Source organism: Macaca nemestrina, chromosome 17 (assembly GCF_043159975.1).
Source record: "Macaca nemestrina isolate mMacNem1 chromosome 17, mMacNem.hap1, whole genome shotgun sequence".
NCBI classification, from domain to species: domain Eukaryota; kingdom Metazoa; phylum Chordata; class Mammalia; order Primates; family Cercopithecidae; genus Macaca; species Macaca nemestrina.
The window spans coordinates 63,022,450-63,045,521 of NC_092141.1; the positions used below are offsets into that span (position 1 = coordinate 63,022,450).

General features: G+C 44.5%; 1 protein-coding gene across 5 annotated transcripts in view; it reads left to right on the forward strand.

Annotated features, from left to right (window-relative positions):
* LOC105472252 (cyclin dependent kinase 12) overlaps window positions 1-23,072 on the forward strand; it is a 78,105-nt gene that overhangs the window by 25,852 nt on the left and 29,181 nt on the right. For all 5 annotated transcript variants that reach the window (XM_011725321.2, XM_011725322.3, XM_011725324.3 and 2 more), the window contains 4 exons: window positions 6,003-6,179; window positions 8,390-8,529; window positions 10,140-10,310; window positions 16,542-16,731. In XM_011725321.2, the coding sequence (XP_011723623.1) occupies window positions 6,003-6,179; window positions 8,390-8,529; window positions 10,140-10,310; window positions 16,542-16,731 (678 nt within the window). The remainder of the gene's footprint in view (window positions 1-6,002; window positions 6,180-8,389; window positions 8,530-10,139; window positions 10,311-16,541; window positions 16,732-23,072) is intronic.

Sequence of the window (23,072 nt, forward strand, 5' to 3'; positions counted from 1 at the left end):
TTGTATATCCTGAACTGGTAGGACATAACCTATCAAACACTCATTCTGTCTTGAAATAAACATGCTAAAAATGTAGTATTTTAGAAGCAATGTACATTTTTCATACAGATTCAATATCCCTAATCCAAAAATCTAGAAATCCTCCAAAATCGGAAACATTCTGAGTGCTGACATGATACTCAAAGGAAATGCTCATTGGAGCTTTTCAGTATTTAGATTTTTGCATTGAGTATGCTCATCCAGTATAATGCAAATAATCCAAAATCTAAAACTTTTTAAAATTTGAAACACTCTGGTTTGAGGCATTTTGGATAAGGGAGTACCTAACCTGTATTAGCACTTTATTTGAACTCATAAAGTAAACATTGGAGAAAACAAAACCTAAATATGAAACACAGACTGGCTGGTCATGGTGGCTGATGCCTGTGATCCCAGCACTTTAGGAGGCCAAGGCTGGAGGATTGCTTCAGGTAGGAGTTTGAGACCAGAGTCTGGGCGTCCCATCTTTTTTTTTTTTTTTTTTTTTTTTGCGGGGAGACAGTCTTACCGTGTTGCCAGGCTGGAGTGCAGTGGCTCGATCTCGGCTCACTGTATTCTCCACTTCCCAGGTTCAGGGAAGTGGAGAATACTCAGCCTCCTGAGTAGCTGGGACTACAGGCGGGTGCCACCACACCTGGCTAATTTTTTTTTGTATTTTAGTAGAGACAGGGTTTCACCATGTTGGCCAGGATGGTCTTGATCTTCTGACCTCATGACCCCCCGCCTCGGCCTCCCAAAGTGCTGGGACTATAGGCGTGAGCCCCTGTGCCTGGCCCCTGTCTCTTAAAAAAAAAAAAAAAAAAAATTAGCCAGCTTGGTTGTGTGCACCTGTAGTCTCAGCTACTTGAAATGTTGTGGTGGGTGCATCACTTGAGCCTCGAGGCTGCAGTGAGCCATGATTGCACCACTGCAGTCCAGCTTGGGTGACAGAGCAAGATCCTGTCTCCAAACAGACAAAAAGCCATAGACTGAATTTATTTGCAATGATGATGAGATAATTAAAATACCTTAATTTTTCTTTTTTTCTTTTTCTTTTTTTTTTTTTTTTTGAGACAGAGTCTCGCTCTGTCGCCCAGGCTGGAGTGCAGTGGGGTGATCTTGGCTCACTGCAACCTCTGCCTCCTGGGTTGAAGCAATTCTCCTTCCTCAGTCTCCCGAGTAGCTGGGATTTCAGGTGTGCACCATGCCCAGCTAATTTGTGTATTTTTAGTAGAGATGCGGTTTCACCATGTTGGCCAGGCTGGTCTTGAACTCCTGACTTCAGGTGATCTGCCTGCCTTGACCTTCCAGAGTGCTGGGACTACAGATGTGAGCCCCTGCACCCTGCCTGTGTGTGTGTGTGTGTGTGTGTGAAAAACAGAGTCTTGCTCTGTCACTTAGACTGGAGTGCAGTGGTACGATCATGGCTCACTGCAACCTTGACCTCCCTCCCTGGCTCAAGTGATCCTCCCACCTCAGCCTCCATAGTAGCTGGGACGAGAAGTGCATGCCACCAGGCCCAGCTAACTTTATTTTTTTTAGAGATAAGGTCTCACTGTGCTGCTCAGGCTGGTCTTGAACTCCTAGGCTCTTGGAATCTTCCTTTCTTGGCTCCCAAAGTAATGGGATTACAGGCATGAGTCACCTTGCTCAGCCTGATTTCTCTTGTTCTTCTAGTGAAGCCAAACCAAGAAGAAATCTATTTTGAATAATGAGAAATTGAGATTTGTAAAGAATATTCTGACAGTGGTTGAGAAATTACAATTTTTTTTCCCTGAACATCTTAAAAATTAGAATAATTTAAAAACTCTGTATTGGCCGGGCACGGTGGCTCTTGTCTGTAATCCCAGCACTTTGAGAGGCTGAGGTGGGTGGATCACGAGGTCGGGAGTTCGAGTCCAACCTGGCCAATATGGTGAAACACCCCCCCTCCCGTCTCTACTAAAAATACAAAAAAACTAGTCGGGCGTGTTGGCACACGCCTGTAGTCCCAGCTACTTGGGAGGCTGAGGCGGGAGAATCTCTTGGACCCAGGAGGCAGAGGTTGCAGTGAGCCGAGATTGCACCACTGTACTCCAGCCTGGGCAATAGAGGGAGACTCCGTCTCAAAAAAAAAAAAAAAAAAAAAAAATTATATTACATTGTGACTCAAAGAGTTTTCTGGTAATGAGCTTTGTTCCTAGGATGGAAAAATCTGAGTGCACATTATAATAATGTTGCATGTTTATCTGTCTGAAACTTTATTAACAGAAAGTTTCAGATGATCATTTTACACTCCATTGACTACCCCAGTTCTGGTTGATGTGGTACAAACTAACCTATATTGTATTGTATTCTGTCTGATTTACAAGGGATTAAAACAATAAAAATTGGCAGGAGTCAATAGCCGTTGAGATTTATGTTCTTGTATTTTGACTAAATGACATTCTTTTATGGAAAGTATTTAAAATTTCACACAAGGGGCAACAGTATTCTTTAAAAAGATACATTGCAAGAGATAGATCTTTGTGATCTAGGAAATATTCATGCAAAGCACCAATGTTTTCCTTTATAACTACTTGTCATAAAAATAGAGAAGATTCCCTGTGGTTAAGGTTCTCAGATCTTTTTCAACCGTCTGATACTGTGAAGGAATAGAGAAGACCTATGTGGCCTGATTTTATTTGTAGACATGAGTTAGTCTGTTATACTATAGATGTCTTATTTTTTCTGAGGATGTGCATGGCACAATTTTTTGTTTTTGAGAGAGAGTCTTGCCCTGTCACCCAGGCTGGAATGCAATGGCACGATCTTGGATTACTGCAACCTTGACCTCCCCAGTTCAAGTGATTCTCACGTCTCACAATAGCTGGAACTACAGGCACATGCCACCATGCCCAGCTAATTTGTTTGTTTGTTTGTTTGTTTTTGAGATGGAGTCTCACTCTGTCGCCCAGGCTGGAGTGTAGTGGCACCATCTCGGCTCACTACAAGCTCCGCCTCCCGAGTTCACGCCGTTCTCCTGCCTCAGCCTCCCTAGTAGCTGGGACTACAGGCGCCTGCCACCGTGCCCAGCTAATATTTTTTTGTATTTTTAGTAGAGACGGGCTTTCACCGTGGTCTCAATCTCCTGACCTCGTGATCCGCCTACCTCGGCCTCCCAAAGTGCTGGAATTATAGGCATGAGCCACCGAGCCCAGCCCAATTTTTGTATTTTAATAGAGACGAGGTTTCACCATGTTGGCCAGATTGGTCTTGAACTCCTGGGCTCAACTGATCGGCCTGCCTTGGCTGCCCGAAGTGTTGGGATTATGGGCGTGAGCCACCACATCCAGCTCTTGGCACAAAATTTGTCTATCACTTATTAATAAATTGAGATAGGCAAAAAGTTGTATCTGGGCCATACGTGGTAGGAGGCGAGGCAAGAGGACCACTTGGGGAGGTCCAGGAGTTTGTGACTAGCCTGGGCAATATGGCGAGACCTTGTCTCTACAAAAAATTTTAAAAATCAGCTGGGTGTGGTGGTATGTGCCGTGGTCCCAGTTTCTTAGGAGGCTAAGCTGGAACTGTTGCTTGAGCATGGGAAATTGAGGCTGCAGTGAGCCATGATTGTGTCATTGCATTCCAGCCTGGGCAACAAAGTGAGTCCCTGTCTCAAAAAAAACAGGATTGAAAACTGACTCTTCTGATCTATTCCTGGAAAGCTATCTTTTTACAAAATCCCACTGACTACTATAATTTGCTGATTATTATGAGAGGCTTCTGCCACCGTGTGGCTTAATAATTCTGAAATAGTTGCTTGGACCCTTTCTCCTTAGATATTTAGTTTGATGATATCTATTTTGGCTGGTCAGAGAGGCTTGCTGTCTGCTTTGAAGTGAACAGAATGATTCAGTATATTTTTCATTAGTTTTGACTTACAGCTTAGCTATATTTCTATTTTTTTTGTAAATATCTTCAACAATTTATATTTCTTACAGGCAAAGCATTCTAAAATACTATTTCTTTTTGCCAAGGTTTTTGTACCTCTTTAGCAATAGAATAGTATTAAATTGTTGAGCTCTTCTTGTTTGTTATTTAAATCTTTGCTAAAATGTAGAGTAAATTCAATGAACTCCATGAGTTGCAGTGATACTTTGTGAATTTAAGATGATTACTTCCTGCATTTTATTTCTATTTTTAAATTTTTTATATTTTGAGACAGAGCCTCCCTTTGTTGCCCAGGGTGGAGTGCAATGGCATGGTGATGGCTTACTGTAGCTTTGACTTCCTGGGCTCAAATGATGCTCCCACCTCAGGACTGCCCGTCACCATCTGCCCCCAAGTAGCTGGAACCACAGACATATACCACCATGCCCAGCTAATTCTTTTTGAGACAGAGTCTTGATGTCACCCAGACCGGAGTGTAGTCATGCAATCTTGGCTCACTGCATCTTCCCCCTCCTAGGCTTAAGCAATTCTCCTGCCTCAGCCTCTCGAGTAGCTGGGATTACAAGGCACACAACACCACACCTGGTTAATTTTTTTTTTTTTTTTTTTTTTTTTGAGATGGAGTCTCACTCTGTCTCTTCGGCTGGAGTGCAGTGGTGTGATCTCAGCTCACTGCAACCTCTGCCCCTGGGGTTCAAGCAGTTCTGCCTCAGCCTCCTGAGTAGCTGAGAGTACAGGTGCACACCGCCACGCCTGGCTAAATTTTGTATTTTATTAGAGACTGGGTTTCACTGTGTTGCCCAGGCTGGTCTCTAACTCCTGAGTTCAGGCAGTCTCCCCACCTCGGCCTCCCAAAGTGCTAGCTAGGATTATAGGCGTGAGCCACCGTGCCTGGCCAATTTTTGTGTTTTTAGTAGAGACGGTTTCACCAGGCTGAGCAGGCGGATCTTCAACTCTTGACCTCAAGTGATCTGCCCGCCTCAGCCTCTCAAAGTGCTAGGATTACAGGCGTGAGCACTGTGCCTGTTCTAATTTTTTTTTTTGAGACGAGTTTTGCACTGTCGCCTGGGCTGGAGTGCAATGGCACAATCTTGGCTCACTGGAACCTCTGCCTCCCAGATTCAAGCAATTCTCCTGCCTCAGCCTCCTGAGTAGCTGGGATTACAGGCACTTGCTACCATACCCGGCTAATTTTTTGTAGTTTTAGTAGAGATGGGGTTTCCCTATGTTGGCCAGTCTGGTCTCGAACTCTTTACCTCATGATCTGCCTGCCTCAGCCTCCCAAAGTGCTGGGATTACAGGCGCAAGCCACCGTGCCCAGCCTAATTTTTTTTTTTTTTTTTAATTCTTTGTAGTGATAGGGTCTCACTGTGTTTTCCAGGGTGGTCTCAAACTCCTGGCCTCAAGCAGTCCTCGTGCCTCAGCCTCCCAAAGTGCTGGGATCACAGGGGTGAGCCACCATGCCAAGGTGAATTTTATTTCATCTTGATAAAAATCTGAATAAAATCTTAGGAACGATATATTAAGAGTTTGATGAAGGGAACTGCAAGTAATATCACAAATAAAATGATCGTTTCTTTAATATACTATAGATTTCTTTTTATAAAATTTATCTCAGCTGGGCACGGTGGCCCACGCCTGTAATCCCAGCATTTTGGGAGGCCGAGGTGGGTGGATTAATTGGGACCAGGAGTTCAAGAGCAGCCTGGCAAACATGGTGAAACCCCATCTCTACTAAAAATACAAAAATTAGTTGGGCGTGGTGGCACATGCCTGTAATCCCAGCTACTTGGGAAGCTGAGGTAGGAGAATCGCTTGAACCCGGGAGGCAGAGGTTGTAGTGAGCCAAGATCACACCACTGCATTCCAGCCTGGGTGACAGTGATACTCTGTCTCAAAAAAAAAAAAAAAAAAAAGTATCTTTAGTTGTGGTAAATTATATTTTTTAATGTTACAGGTCTTTTTCCTTAAAAATGAGATGTAATCTTTTAGTAACCAGGCATTATGATCTTTGAAAATTTTTATTTGCATATCTTTAATTGTAATTTTGTCATCTCTTCCCCTTTATTGTTTAGTCCAAAAGAAACTCTTCCTTCAAAACCTGTGAAGAAAGAGAAGGAACAGAGGACGCGTCACCTACTCACAGACCTCCCTCTCCCTCCAGAGCTCCCTGGTGGAGATCTGTCTCCCCCAGACTCTCCAGAACCAAAGGCAATCACACCACCTCAGCAACCATATAAAAAGAGACCAAAGTAAGTTTTTGGAGGAATCTATCTTTCATGATAGTTTTCTCCCTTCCTTTTGAACTAAATCTCTCATGTTTCTTCTATAACCTATACCAGTAAGATCATAGAAGTTTGGTCCCAAAGTATACCTTTTATTTTATTTTAGTGGACAAAAGCCTTCCTTGGAGACCCAGGTCATTCATCTGTGCCCTCAGATACCCAACTCTGTTTTTAGAACAACAGAAAATTCCCAAATCCAGATATACTATGAACATTTATGTCATTATGTCTTTTTTATTCATAATATTTAGAGTACTGAGGAAAAATAAAAGCTTTTTAAATTCAGGATGTGTCAATCATGTACACATTAATGAAAAATTAATAGATGTGGGTTTTTTTTTCTGAAAGCATATAAATTGTCATGCCATAAATAGAGTATAATCTGGGTCTAATCTTCTGATTGTTAGCATTTCTCTCTTAATAATAAAAATAGTTATTTATTGAGCGCGTATTATTGTCATAGTTTTATATATATATATTTTTGAGACGGAGTTGCGTTCTTTGTTGCCCAGGCTGGAATGCAGTGGTGCTGTCTCTGCTCATCACAACCTCCACCTCCCTGGTTCAAGCGATTCTCCTGCCTCAGCCTCCCGAATAGCTGGGATTATGGGCACACGCCACCACACCAGGCTAATTTTTGTATTTTTAGTAGAGTTGGGGGTTTCACCATGTTGGCCAGGCTGGTCTCGAACTCCTGACCTCAGGTGATCCACCGCCTTGGCCTCCCAAAGTGCTGGGATTATAGGCATGAGCCGCCGTGTCTGGCCTTATATTTTCATAGTAGCCTTAGCATGTAGCGATTAATTTCCCATTTTATAGTTGAAGCCATACCTGAGAGAGGTGAGAAAGTAAGCAATCTGTTATTTCAGCTTATGTCTTCCTAAAGCTATAGCCTTGTGCCTTAGACACTGTGAGAGACTGTGTATTTTTTTTTTTTTTTATTTTGAGACCGAGTCTCACTCTGTCACCCAGGCTGGAGTGCAGTGGTGCGATCTTGCTCACTGTATCCTCTGCCTCCTGGATTCAAGCAATTCTCCTGCCTCAGAGTAGCTGGAGTACAGGTGTACACCACCACACCTGGATAATTTTTGTATTTTTAGTGGAGATGGGTTTCACCTTCTTGGTCAGACTGGTCTTGAACTTCTGACCTCGTGATCCACCTGCCTCAGTCTGCTAAAGTACTGGGATTACAGGCAGGAGCCACTGAGCCCGGCTTGTTTATGTATTTTATGTTAGGTTTTTATTTATTATTTATTTATTTATTATTTATTTATTTATTTTTGAGACAGAGTCTCACTCTGTTGCTCAGGCTATTGCCCAGGAGTGCAGTGGCGCAATCTCTGTTGCCCAGGAGTGCAGTGGCGCAAACTCCACTCACTGCAACCTCCGCCTCCCAGGTTCAAGCGTTTCTTCTGCCTCTGTCTACCAGGTAGCTGGGACTACAGGTGCCCACCACCATGGCCGACTGCGTCTTTATATATTTCATATCGTTTAATTTCTGACTTTTTAGTAAAAAATATATAAAAGATACTCCACAGGAGTGGCTGGGTGCGGTGGCTCACGCTTGTAATCCCAGCACTTTGGGAGGCCGAGGCGGGCGGATCATAGGGTCAAGAGATCGAGACCATCTTGGCCAACATGGTGAAACCCCATCTCTACTGAAAATACAAAAATTAGCTGGGCGTTGTGGCGCCTGCCTGTAGAGTACTAAGGAAGAATAAAAGCTTTTTAAATTCAGCTCATGACAGAGCAAGACTCCATCTCAAAAAAAAAAAAAAAAGATACAGGAGTTAGTGAAATCATCATAAAAGAATCCTTTTTCTTTGACTAGATTTCATTTTCTTTTTTTTTGAGTTGGAGTCTCGCTCTGTCACCCAGGCTGGAGTGCAGTGGCATGACCTTGGCTCACTGTCACCTCCGCCTCCTGGGTTCAAGCAATTCTCCTGCCTCAGCCTCCTGAGTAGCTGGGACTACAGGCACCCGCCACCACGCCCGGCTAATTTTTTGTATATTCAGTAGAGACGGGGTTTCACCGTGTTAGCCAGGGTGGTCTCGATCTCCTCACCTCGTGATCTGCCTGCCTCGGTCTCCCAAAGTGCTGGGATTACAGGCGTGAGCCTCCGCGCCAGGCCAACTTCATTTTCTTAAATAACTGTTTTGTTGTTTTTCCTTTTTAGAATTTGTTGTCCTCGTTATGGAGAAAGAAGACAAACAGAAAGCGACTGGGGGAAACGCTGTGTGGACAAGTTTGACATTATTGGGATTATTGGAGAAGGAACCTATGGCCAAGTATATAAAGCCAAGGACAAAGACACCGGTAAATATTGCCACAAAATTTTAGATGTCAGAATGTTAACAATTTAGCATTCCTAATATCTTAAGTGGACTTGGCAAAAGTAAATTCTGACGTGTTTTTCTTTTTTTTTTTTTTTTGAGGTGGACTCTTGCTCTGTCCCCCAGGCTGTAGTGCAGTGGTGTGATCTCACTGCAAGCTCCGCCTCCCGGGTTCACGCCATTCTCCTGCCTCAGCCTCCTGAGTAACTGGGATTACAGACCATGTGCAACCACACCTGACTAATTTTTGTTGTTTTTAGTAGAGACAAGGTTTCACTATGTCATCCAGGCTGGTCTTGAACTCCTGACCTCAAGCAGTCTGTCTGCCTCGGCCTCCCAAAGTGCTGGGATTGTAGGTGTGAGCTGGGATTATAGGTGTGAGCGCTGGGCCTTGTTTTATTTTTATTTTTTGATATGGAGTCTTGCACTGTCATCCAGGCTAGAGTGCAGTGGGTCAGTCTCTGCTCACTGGAGGCTCTGCCTCCTGGGTTCAAGTGATACCCCTGCGTCAGCCTCCTGAGTAGCTGACATTATAGGCACATGCCACCAAGCCCAGCTAATTTCTGTATTTTTAGTAGAGATGGAGTTTTACCATGTTGGCCAGGCTTGAACTCCAGGCTGGTCTCAAACTCCTAACCTGAAATGATCCACCCACCTCAGCCTCCCTAAGTGCTGGGATTACAGGCGTGAGCCACCATGCTTGGCCAAATTTTTAGTTCTAATTTTGTCTCCAAAAGTTAATTGAGTAGATCAAAGGTTTCCAAAAGAATACTATAATTATAACTTTTAAAACTCTCCAGCTGGGTGCGGTGACTCATGCCTATAATTTCAGCACTTTGGGAGGCCAGGTGGGCAGATCACAAGGTCAGGAGATTGAGACCATCCTGGCTAACGTGGTGAAACCCCCGTGTCTACTAAAAATAGAAAAAATTAGCCAGGCATGGTGCCACACGCCTATAGTCCCAGCTACTCAGGAGGCGGAGGCAGGAGAATCACTTGAACCTAGGAGGCGGAGGTTGCAGTGAGCGGAGGTCACGCCACTGCACTGCAGCCTGGGTGACAGAGCAAGACTGTCTCCAAAAAAAGAAAAAATCCATATCTTAAGATAAAATTAAAACCAAGAAAGGGAATATAGAATTTCCTTTTTTGTTTTTTTATTGAGAAGGAGTCATCCTGTCACCCAGGGTAGAGTGCAATGATGCGATCTCGGCTCACTGCAACCTCTGCTCACTGCAACCTCTGCCTCCTGCGTTCAAGCGATTCTCCTGTCTCAGCCTCCCGAGTACCTGGGATTACAGGCGTCCACCACCATGCCCGGCTAATTTTTGTATTTTAGTAGAGACGGGATTTCACCACGTTGGCTAGGCTGGTCTCGAATTCCTGACCTCAGGTGATCCGCCCACCTGCTGGGATTACAGGTGTGAGCCACTGCGCCCAGCCTAGAGTTTACTTTTTAAAGGTGTATAAGTATCTCGTGTGTAAGCATTAAAGTAAGCACTAAGTTTGTCTTCCAGAGCAAGGGCATATATTGCTGGTTCACAATAGTGGCCAAAAATGCTCATTGGTAATAACAGTTTACATTTGTTTCGGCAGGAGAACTAGTGGCTCTGAAGAAGGTGAGACTAGACAATGAGAAAGAGGGCTTCCCAATCACAGCCATTCGTGAAATCAAAATTCTTCGTCAGTTAATCCACCGAAGTGTTGTTAACATGAAGGAAATTGTCACAGATAAACAAGATGCACTGGATTTCAAGAAGGATAAAGGTACCAGCAAAGAATCACATTTTTACAGGGTAGACTGGTTCAATCTTTGCCTTTCTTTTTTCTTTCTTTCTTTCTTATTTATTTATTTATTGTCAGACAGAGTCTCACAGTGTCGCCCAGGCTGGATTGCAGTCGTGCGGTGTTGGCTCACTGCAACCTCTGCCTCTCAGGTTTAAGTGATTCTTGTGCCTCAGCCCCCAAGTAGCAGGGATTACAGGCATGCGCCATCATGCCAGGCTTATTTTTGTATATTTAGTTAAGGGGGGGTTTCGCTATGTTGGTCAAGCTGGTCTCAAACTCCTGACCTCAGGTGATCCGCCCACCTTGGCCCCCCAAAGTGCTGGGATTACAGGAGTGAGCTACCATGCCTGGCCTCGTGTGTGTGTGTGTGTGTGTTTTTTTTAAATTATAAAATAATAAGTGAATGAGTGGATATGATGCATGTATGCCTTTGGTGGAAAAACTGAAAACATAGAAGAAAAAGAAGATGGTAGTAGTTTATCTCCTATTTTCTCCCTATATGCTACCACCATCCATGGGAAACCACTGAAGTATTAATACATTTTGGTATATTTGCTTTTAGTTCTTTTTTTTTTTTTTTTTTTTGAGACAGAGTTTCACTCTCTCACCCAGGCTGGAGTGCATTGGCTCTGTCTTGGCTTACTGCAACCTCCACTTCCCAGGTTCAAGCGATTCTCTTCCCTCAGCCTCAGCCTCCCAGGTAGCTGGGTAGCTGGGATTACAGGCACATGCCACCACTCCCAGCTAATTTTTATAATTTTAGTAGAGACCAGGTTTCACCATGTTGACCAGGCTGGTCTCGAACTCCCGACCTCAGGCAATCATCCGCCTCAGCCTGCCAAAGAGCCGGGATTACAAGGGTGAGCCACCACACTCAGCCCTGCTTTTAGTACTTTGAAAGCCCTGCTTTTTAGTACTTTATGCCATATCTACTGTATTTATTTTAACAAAGCTAAGATCAAAGGTTATTTAGTGTTGTATAATAACCAATTATTATAAAGGTTATTTAGTGTTGTCATAAGCAATTTCTCATATCATTAACACATTTTAATGGCTATGCATAAACATGAACCCAAATTTACCAGTCCCTGTTGAGCAATTAGTTGCCAATTTTCAATTTAAAAAAAAATAATAGGCCAGGTGCAGTGACTCACCCCTGTAATCCCAACACTTTGGGAGGCCGAGTCGGGTTGATCACCTGAGGTCAGGAGTTCGAGACCAGCCTGGCCAAGATGTTGAAACCCCATCTCTACTAAAAATACAATATTTAGCTGGGCATGGTGGCAAGCACCTGTAATCTTCAGCTGCTTGGGAGGCTGAAGCAGGAGAATCATTTGAACCCGGTAGGCTGAGGTTGCAGTGAGTCGAGATCACGCCATTGCACTCCAGCCTGGGTGACAAGAGCAAAACTCTGTCTCAAAAAAAAAAACCCCAAAAACATAATAGCAATGCCTTGAGTATCTGTCTGCATAAATCTTTGCATTATGATTTATTTTCATTGTATAGCATTTTTGATATAAGAGTTATTTGGTCAAATGGATTTTCATATTTAATGTCAGATTCCTTTTAAGAAAAATAGTATGTCCAGTGGGTGTCCATCTCAGTGTATCATCCCCAACATTGAGTATATCTTTTTTTTTTTAAATTTTGAGAAGGAGTCTCACTCTGTCGCCCAGGCTCAAGTGCAGTGATGCGGTACAGCGACAAAATCTTGGCTCACTGCAACCTCCGCCTCCTGGGTTCAAGTGATTCTCCTGCCTCAGCCTTTGGAGTAGGTGGGATTACAGGCACACGCCACCACTACCGGCTAATTTTTGTATTTTTATTAGAGACAAGGTTTCGCCATTTGGCTGGGATGGTCTCAAACTCCTGACCCCAGGTGATCGCCCACCTCGGCCTCCCAAAGTGCTGGGATTACAGGCCCAGTGTACCCGGCCAAGTATATCTTTTTTAAAAATTGTCATCTGGGTTAGGTGTGGTTGCTCATGCCTATAATCCCAGTACTTTGGGAGGCCAATGCAGGTGGATCACCTGAAGTCAGGAGTTTGAGACAAGCCTGGCCAACGTGGTGAAACCCCTCTCTACTAAAAATGCAAAAATTCACTGGGCATGGTGCTGGGCACTTTTAATCCCAGCTACTGGGAAGGTTGAGGCAGGAGAATTGCTTGAACCCGGGAGGTAGAGGTTGCAGTGAGCCGAGATAGTGTCGCTGTACTTGAGCCTGGGCAACAGATCAAGACCCTGTCTCCAGAAAAAAAATTGTCATCTGGATAGGTTAAGTATGATATTATTATTTTATATATTATTTTAATTTAATTTTTATTTTTTGAGACAGAGTCTCAGTGTGTCACCCAGGCTGGAGTACAGTGGTGATCATAGCTCATTACATCCTCAACCTCTAGGCTCAAGTGATTCTCCATGCCTCAGCCTCCTGATTAGCTGAGACAACAGGCATGCACCACCACATCCAGCTGATTTTTTATATTTTTAGTAGAAACGGGATCTCTCTATGTTGCCCAGGCAGGTCTCTAACTCCTGGGCTCAAGCGGTCTGCTCACCTTAGCCTCCTAAAGTGCTGGGATTACAGACACCGCACCCAGCCAATGTCACTTTGGATTATATTCCTAATATTTTGGGTTTTCTCTGTGTTACTACTTTTACTTTCTCTCCCTCTCTCTTTCTCTCTTTTTTTGTTTTTTGAGACAGAATCTTGCTCTGTCACCCAGGCTGCAGTGCAGTGACATGATCACAGCTCACGGTAACTGAACTCCTGGGTTCAAGTGATCCTCCTGACTCACCCTCCCAAGTAACTAGGACTAGACAGCACTCCTGGCTGATTTTTAAAAATTTTGGTAGAAACAGGATTTTGCTGTGTTGCCCAGCCTGGTCTGTCTTTTTTTTTTTTTTTTTTGAGACAGAGTCTCGCTCTGTCACCCAGGCTGGAGTGCAGTGGCATGATCTCTGCTCACTGCAAGCTCCGCCTCCCAGGTTCACGCCATTCTCCTGCCTCAGCCTCCCGAGTAGCTGGGACTACAGGCGCCCACCACCACGCCTGGCTCATTTTTTTGTATTTTCAGTAGAGACGGGGTTTCACTGTGTCAGCTAGGATGGTCTTGATCTCCTGACCTTGTGATCTTCCCGTCTTGGCCTCCCATAGTGCGGGATTACAGGCGTGAGCCACCGCGCCCGGCCATACTTCTTTTTTTTTCGTTTTTTGTAGACGGAATCTTGCTTTCTCACCCAGGCTAGAGTACATTGGTGCAATCACAGCTTATTGTAGCCTCGAACTCCTGGGCTCATATGATTCTCTTGCTTCGGCCTCCCGAGTGTCCAGGAATACAGGCAAGCACCATCACACCTAGCTAATTTATAAATTTTTTTGTGGAGATGGTGTCTCACTATTTTGCCCAGTCTGGTTTCCAAAGCTCAGGCAATCCTCTCACCTCAGCTCCTCAAAATGTGGGGATTACAGGCATAAGTCACTGAACACAGCCCCAAATTTAAGGGATTGAATTCGTTGATTCATTTTTCTCTCAATTTTTAAATACTACGATTTTATTTTTTTCCTTTCTTTTTTTTGAGACGGAATCTTGCTCTTTTTGCCCAGGCTGGAGTGCAGTGCCGCTGTCTTGGCTCACTGCAACCTCTGCCTCCCAGGTTCAAGCAATTCTCATGCCTCAGCCTCCCTGAGTAGTTGGAATTACAGGTGCATGCCACCACGCCCAGGTAATTTTTGTATTTTTAGCAGTTAGGGTTTCACCATGTTGGCCAAGCTTGTCTCGAACTCCTGACCTCAAGTGATCTGCCCACCTTGGCCTCCGAAAGTGCCGGGATTACAGGCATGAACCCAGCCTCTTTTTTTTTTTTTTTTCTTGAGATGGAGTTTTGCTCTTGTTGCCTGGGCTGAAGTGCAATGGTGCAGTCTTGGCTCACTGCAACCTCTGCCTCCTGGGTTCAAGCGATTCTCCTGCCTTAGCCTCCTGTGTAGCTGGAATTATAGGCGCCTGCCATCATGCCTGGCTAATTTTTGTATTTTTTTTTAGTAGAGATGGGGTTTCACCATGTTGGCCAGGTTGGTCTCGAACTCCTGACCTCAGGCAGTCCTCCAGCCTTGGCCTCCCAAAGTGCTGGAATTATAGGCGTGAGCCACCACGCCAGGCCAGTACTATGAATTTCACTAATAATTTATAACACATTTATTATGCTGTCCCTGGCATATTGAGTCCTGTTAACTTGTATAAAAACCTTTACAAAATAGTCATCAATAATATGTAACTAATGGGTATGGTTGTGTTACAAATGCAACTTCATTTACAGCAACAAGCAGCAGGCTGGTTCTGGTCTAAGGTCTGTAATTTGCTAACTGACTTAGGTCATTAAAGTCTAATAAGACAGGCTGAGCACAGTGGTTTATGCCTCTAACCTCAGCACTTTGGGATGTTGGGATGGAAAGATTGCCTAGGCCGAAGAGTTAGAGACCAACCTGGGTACCATAGCAAGACCCTGTCTCTACAAAAAGTGAAAAACATTAACTGGGTGTGGCGGCGTGTGCCTGTATTCCCAGCTACATGAGAGGCTGAGGTGGAAGATTTGCTTGAGCCCAGGAGTTTGAGGCTGTAGTGAGCCATGATCATGCCACTGCGCTCCATCCTGGGCAACAGAATGAGACTCTGTCTCAAAAAAAGATAGAAAAAGGCTGAGTGTGGTAGCTGACACCTGTAATCCAAACACTTTGGGAAGCCCAGGTGGGCGGATCACCTGAGGTCGGGAGTTTGAGACCAGCCTGACCAACATGGTGAAATCTTGTCTCTACTCAAAATATAAAAATTAACCGGGACTTGGTGGCGCATGCTTGTAATCCCAGCTACACGGGAAGCTGAGGCAGGAGAATGGCTTGAACCCAGGAGACAGAGGTTGCAGTGAGCTGAGATAGTGCCACCGCACTCCAGCATGGGTGGCAGAGTGAGAGTCTGTCTTAAAAAAACAGCCTAGTAATGCAACCCGATCAGGACAGTTGCCCCCACGAAGAGGTGAGTAGGCCATACAGTACTAGACTAGGAATCAGAAGATTAATTCCTTTTTTTTTTTTTTTTTTTGAGAAGGAGTCTGGCTCTGTCGCCCAGGCTGGAGTGCAGTGGCGCGATCTCGGCTCACTGCAAGCTCCGCCTCCCAGGTTCCCACCATTCTCCTGCCTCAGCCTCCGCAAGTAGCTGGGTGCCCGCCACCACGTCTGGCTTATTTTTTGTATTTTTAGTAGAGATGGGGTTTCACTGTGTTAGCCAGGATGGTCTTGATCTCCTGACCTCGTGATCCGCCCATCTCGGCCTCCCAAAGTGCTGGGATTACAGGTGTGAGCCACCACGCCCGGCCTTTTTTTTTTTTTTTTTTTTTTTTTTTTTTGAGAAGGAGTCTTGCTTTGTTACCCAGGCTGGAATGCAGTGGCACCATCTTAGCTCACTGCAACCTCCAGCTCCTGGGTTCAAGTGATTCTCCCACCTCAGCCTCCCAAGTAGCTGGGATTATAGGCACGTGCCACCCATGCCCAACTAATTTTTGTATTTTTTTTTTAGTCGAAATGGGGTTTCACCATGTTGGGCAGGCTGGTGTTGAACTCATGACCTCAAGTGACCCGCCCTCCTCGGCCTCCCAAAGTGCTGAGATTACAGGCATCTTCCACCGCGCCCAGCCACAGAAGATTAATTCAAATGTTAGCTCCGTTATTTATTATTAGGAAGGGCTAATTATTCAACTACTCTTAGTTTCAGTTTCTTCATCTATAAAATTCAAGGGTTTTTTCTAGACAGTCTATGGTCAACTCCAAAATTTTTTTTTTTTTTTTTTTTTTGAGACGGAGTCTCGCTCTGTAGCCCAGGCTGGAGTGCAGTGGCCGGATCTCAGCTCACTGCAAGCTCCGCCTCCCGGGTTCACGCCATTCTCCGGCCTCAGCCTCCCGAGTAGCTGGGACTACAGGCGCTGCCACCTCACCCGGCTATTTTTTGTATTTCTTAATAGAGACGGGGTTTCACCGTGTTAGCCAGGATGGTCTCGATCTCCTGACCTCGTGATCCGCCCATCTCGGCCTCCCAAAGTGCTGGGATTACAGGCTTGAGCCACCGCGCCCGGCCAACTCCAAAATTATATTAGGATTGAGGCATTGTTACTTCAGCATTCTTTTTTTTTCTTGTTTTTAATTTTTTTCGTCTTATGTAGGTGCCTTTTACCTTGTATTTGAGTATATGGACCATGACTTAATGGGACTGCTAGAATCTGGTTTGGTGCACTTTTCTGAAGACCATATCAAGTCGTTCATGAAACAGCTAATGGAAGGATTGGATTACTGTCACAAAAAGAATTTCCTGCATCGGGATATTAAGTGTTCTAACATTTTGCTGAATAACAGGTAACATAGTAACCAAATAAGATTAATTTCTTTTCTCCTCTCCTCTGACCTTTTTAGTTTCAAATGGTTAATTGGTGTTATAATTAGACCTAATAGTGCAGTATTCGTGCACACATTGAGTTTTTAGTGATATTCCCTATGTTCAGTGTGGGAGAAACATGCCTGCTCCTTCAGTTGTTCTTGAGCCTTTCTCAGTTACCAGCTTTCTGAGTAGACATTGATGTGCAGTTGGTGATTGGCCTTTTCTGCCCAGTACTTACTCATAGGTTTTAATAGTGTAAACAAGCAGGAATCTGGTGATGAACAGGTGTTAATTCATCAGAAGTTTTTTATTATCTGCTTTCTTCTTTTCTGTTTATTTGCCTATACTGCATTGGTAATATCAGAAGTATTATGCATAGTAGGGTTTTTTTTTTTTTTTTGAGACGGAGTTTCACTCTTGTTGTCCAGGCTGGAGTGTAGTGGCGTGATCTCAGCTCACTGCAACCTCCACTTCCCAAGTTCAAGTGATTCTCCTGCCTCAGCCTCCCGAGTAGCTGGGATTACAGGCACCCAGCACCATGCTCGGCTAATTTTTGTATTTTTAGTAGAGATGGGGTTTCACTATATTGGCCAGGCTGGTCTCGAACTCCTGACCTCGTGATCCACCCGCCTTGGCCTCCCAAAGTGCTGGGATTACAGATGTGAGCCACCGCGCCTGGCACACTAGTTTTTTTGTTTGTTTGTTTTTGAGACAGAGTCTTGCTCTATCGCCCAGGCTGGAGTGCAGTGGCATGGTCTCAGCTCACCCTCTGCCTCCTGGGTTCACGCCATTCTTCTGCCTCAGCCTCCCGAGTAGCTGGTATTACAGGCGCCCGTTGCCACGCCCAGCTGATTTTTTGTATTTTTAGTAGAGATGGGGTTTCACCATGTTAGCCAGGATGGTCTCGATCTCCTGACCTTGTGATCCGCCCGCCTCGGCCTCCCAAAGTGCTGGGATTACAGGTGTGAGCCACTGCGTCTGGCCCTGGCACACTAGTTTTTTTAACAGCCTACTTGCTGAGGAATAAAGAACAAATCTGGTACCATTTAAATCGGGCAAGTGTTTAGTTCTTTAGGTAATTAGGTTGGTTATCTCTATTTTTGTCTGATTGACTCATTGTTTTAAACATTTCGGTTCAGTTTTATCTGGCAGACATTATATAGGAAAAAGGAAAGATTATGACACATTTCCTCTCTTTATGGTGTAAAATAACCAATTGTGGATGGTTTCCTGGGACTTTCCAGATTTTAGCTCTAAAAGGCTCACATGCGATGATTGAACACTGGAACTCAAAACTTTTGCAGGAGAAATAAATTACTCAGTTCAGTAAACTTTTATTAAGCTCAATTTTTTTTCCCTTTGAATTTGAGAGTATCTGGAAAGATGTATCCTTGAGGAATGAATAAGAATTTATCTGAAAAACTGATAGTGGGTGATCAAATTTCTAGGCAGAAGAAGCTGCATGCCACAAAAGCACATAAACATGAAAATAACACGTTATGTCTGGAAACCTGTAAACAGGTCAGTATTTCTAGAGTAAGAAGAGGGAAGCACGTAATGGCCAAGAGATGAAGCTGGATAGTTACATGGAGCCCATTTATGGATCTTGTATGCCCCACTGAGGAACTTAAACTTTATCTGTATTTGACAAGGATCAGCATAACTTGAACCCAGGAGGTGGAGGTTGCAGTGAGGCGAGATCATTCTGCCTGGGCGACAGAGCGAGACTCCATCTCAAAAAAAGAAATAATCTTAGACTGAGTCTAATCACTCTGTCGCCCAGGCTAGAGTTCAATGGCAGGATCTCACTGCAACCTCCAACTCCTGGGTTCAGGCGATGCTCCTGCCTCAGCCTCCTGAGTAGCTGGGATTACAGGTGTCCGCCACCATGCCCAGCTAATTTTTCTTTTTTTAGTAGAGATGGGGTTTCACCATATTGGCCAGGCTGGTCTTGAACTCCTGACCTCAAGTGATCTGCCTGCCTTAGCCTCCCAAAGTGCTGGTATTACAGGCGTGAGCCACTGTATCCGGCCAAAAGAGTATTTCTTTTTTTTTTTTTGAGAAGGAGTCTGGCTCTGTCACCCAGACTGGAGTGCAGTGGAGCGATCTCGGCTCACTGCAAGCTCTGCCTCCCAGGTTCCCACCATTCTCCTGCCTCAGCCTCCGTGAGTAGCTGGGACTACAGGTGCCCGCTACCATGCCTGGCTTATTTTTTGTATTTTTAGTAGAGATGGGGTTTCACTGTGTTAGCCAGGATGGTCTCGATCTCCTGACCTCGTGATCCGCCCATCTCGGCCTTCCAAAGTGCTGGGATTACAGGTGTGAGCCACCGCGCCCGGCCAAGAGTATTTCTTTATGTTGCTTTCTCTGACTCATAATTCCTAGTAAAGTTGGAGATTGGTGCTCTCCATCTATAATAAATAATGCATTAAGAACTTCTGGCCTATAGTATAATATACTTTCTGCTGTTCCCTTTACTCCTCCATGAGGAGATGTCTCAAAGCAGGGAATAATTGCAGCTCCGTTTGGTGTCCTTTCTGGTGGGTAAGGCCCCTTTTTCTTCCTGACTTTCCAGAGTCAGAAAGCTGATGAGGTCCCAGACTAAATTGAATTTCCTCCTCAGGTTGCTAAGTAGGATACAGGAATCCCATGGTCTAGCCTGATCCATCCAGCCTCTTCCCTTACCCACTTAGCTGTGTCTACTCAGACCTCTGGGTTAGACGGCCTGGAGAAAACGGTGAAGGGTTGTCAGCTGGGCAAGGAAAAGAGAGAACAGTTGGCAAGAGAGAGAGAGAAGACCAGAGTTGGATTCCTTGATGTTCATTATATTTTAATTACAAAGTATAAATGAGACCAAATCATTTTATATAGAAGAGAGACGCAGTCAGTCTTCTGTTTTGGAAAGGTCGCCAAATTATCACTTTATGCTCATAAACTGGAGGCAGAGAGACCCTCTAAGAACTTTGTAAGAAGTGGTCAGTGCTTGAAATAACCCAGACACTACTAGTAGGGATGGACTCAGTAGATCTGTAGACTTTGGTTGAATGAGTGAATGGTAGATAGTGAATTAGAGAAAGTAAGATCACTCACAGGTTTCTGACTTGAAAAACTATCTAGATGGGTGGCACTACTAGCCAATACAAGGAAGACGGAGGAGTAGGATGGATGGGGTAACAGGCAAATCTCTTTTGGATGTGTCTTTTATATATCCAGGGTAGTGATATTTAATAGCATATGGTCATTTGGGAATTCCAAACTACCAGTACAGATTTGGTAGTTACCAAGCATAGGAAATATGTCAGAAATGTCACCCAAGAGAAATTGTCAGAGAGATAGGAAGAAAATAAGGAAAATATGAATGCAGGATAGGCAAGTTTAAGAAGGGAGTGATCATTGATGTCAGATGATGCAGGCAAATTATAAGAGAATCTGAAAATTAAAAGGTCAGTAGTGATATTAGTGTGGAGTAAGGGGATGAGTAGCACAATTAATGAGAAGGTAGTGGTAGGGGGTGTCTTTAATTTTTAATTTTAAGGATGGCAGATATTTGAATATATTTAAATGCTAAGGGGAGGCCAACGTGGTGGCTCACATGTGAAATCCTAACACTATGGGAGGCTTTGAGCTGGGCAGGTCACTTGATGCTAGGAGTTGGAGACCAGCCTGGCCAACATAGCAAAACTCTGTCTCTACTAAAACTACTAAAATTAGCTGAGCTTGGTGGTGCACGCCTCTAATCCCATCCCAGGCCCAGGAGGCCAAGGCATGAGAATTGCTTGAACCTGGGATGCAGAGATTGCACCACTGCACTCCAGCCTGGGTGACAGAGCAAGACCCTGTCTCAAAAAAAAAAAAAAAAAAATGCTAAGGAGAGAGAATATCTGTACAAAGGGAGCAGTTAAAGATTTGGGGGCTGGGCACAGTGGCTCACGCCTGTAATCCCAGCACTTTGGGAGGCCGAGGTGGGCGGATCATGAGGTCAGGAGATCGAGATCATCTTGCTCAACATGGTAAAGCCCTGCCTCTACTAAAATACAAAAAATTAGCTGGGTGTGGTGGCACGTGACTGTAATCCCAGCTACTTGGGAGGTTGAGGCAGGGGAATCACTTGAACCTGGGGGACAGAGGTTGCAGTGAGTTGAGATCGCACCACTGCACTCCAGCCTGGAAACAGAGCAAGACTCCGTCTCGGAAAAAAAAAAAAGCCGGGTGTGGTGGCTCACACCCGTAATCCCAGCACTTTGGGAGGCCAAGGTGGGCGGATCACGAGGTCAAGAGATCAAGACCATCCTGGCCAACATGGTGAAACCCCATCTCTACTGAAAATAGAAAAACTAACTGGATATGGAGGCACATACCTGTAGTCCCAGCTACTCAGGAGGTTGAGGCAGGAGAACTGTTTGAACCTGGGAGGCGGAGGTTGCAGTGAGCTGAGATCGCGCCACCGCACTCCACCCTGGTGACAGAGCGAGATTCCGTCTCAAAAAAATAAAATAAAAAATAAAAAAGATTTGGCAAAGAACCAAAATAATTTAAAGGAGCAAGGTTCTAGAATAGATGGGATCGAGGCCACAGGTGGAGGGATTGATTACCCTTGGTCAAGAAAAGAGATTGACATACTTTTTATGTATCGTTGAACCTTGAACAACACGGGTTTCAACTGTGGCATGTCCACTTATACACAGATTTTTATCCAACCAAAGACGAATAAAAAACAATGTTTGCAGTATATAAAACTTGTGTATATGGAGTACCAGTGTTTCATATATGCTGTTTCTGTAAAACCTACTGCAGGACTTGAGTTTGCTTGAATTTTGGTATATATGGGAGTCTTGGAACCAATCCCGTAGATATACTGAGGGATAACTGTAATTAAAAGGAAAGAGGAAAGTAAGATTATAGATGGAAGTAGGTTTACTGGAAAAAGGTAGGATGTTAAGTACCTCTCACCTAATGACTTTAATTTTTTCACTGAAAAAGGTCATTTATTAAGTAAGTGTAAGAGGGTAGGGGATGGATTAGAGCATTAAGGAGAATGCCAAAGGTGTGTAAGGACAGCCATGCTGAATGGAAGTTGCTGATTACAGGCAAGTAAAAGGACTAATCAGTAGCATTCAGGAATTAACAGAGAGAGGAAGTCACACATTTTGCAGTGGCACCATACAATATGATTATATGATTTTTTATTTTTATTTTTTTTGAGATGGAGTCTCACTCTGTCACCCAGGCTGGAGTGCAGTGGCGCTATCTCGGCTCACTGCAACCTCTGCCTCCCGGGTTCAAGCAGTTCTCCTGCCTCCGCCTCCCGAGTAGTTGGGACTACAGGCGCATGCCACCACACCTGGCTAATTTTTGTATTTTTAGAGACGGGGTTTCACCATGTCGGCCAGGCTGGGTCTCAAACCTCTGACCTCAAGTGACCCACCCACCTCAGCCTCCTAAAGTGCTAGGATTACAGGTGTGAGCCACCACGCCCGGCCAGTTATATGATTTTTATTCTTTGCCCTTGTGTTCAGCTCTCTAGGTAGAGCAGAAAAGGCAGATTTTCTAATGATCCAGAATTAGGGACTTAAGGATTAGCTATATCACAAGCTAAGGGAACCAGGAAGACAGTAGTTTGGTTAAATAACCAAGGGGTCCAGGCAGGCAAGGGAAGGAAGTATTATGTGAGAGAGGGCTGAACTGGGAGTGAGTGGAGGCACTGTGTACTTGAAGGTCTTGTCAAAAGGCAAAAATGTTAAACCATGGTCTCAGAAAGAATTCTCCACATATTTCTGTATTCATCTTATTCCTTTGAGACAGGACAAACAATATGATGGCACTTCTTTTGTATTTTATTTTAATTAATTTATTTATTTATTTTGTATTTTATTTTTTGAGATGGAGTCTCGCCGTGTCACCCAGGCTGGAGTGCAGTGGCACAATCTCGGCTCACTGCAACCTCGGCCTCCCGGGTTCAAGCGATTCTCCCGCCTCAGCCTCCCAAGTGGCTAGGACTATAGGTGTCCGCTGCCACGCCCATCTGATTTTTGTATTTTTAGTAGAGACGGGGGTTTCACCTGGTTTCACCAGGCTGGTCTCAAACTCCTGACTTAAATGATCCGCCTGCCTTGGTCTCCCAAAGTGTTGGGACTACAGGCGTGAGCCACTGCACCCAGCCTGTTCTATTTTATATTGCAAAAAGTTACCAATACTTCCACACTTCATAGTGAGTCACCTTAATGGTTTAGTTGTAAGGAAAAGCAGGAGTCAGTAAAAGTGCTATCAGTGGCCTGGCGTGGTGGCTTATGCCTGTAATCCCAGCACTTTGGGAGGCCAA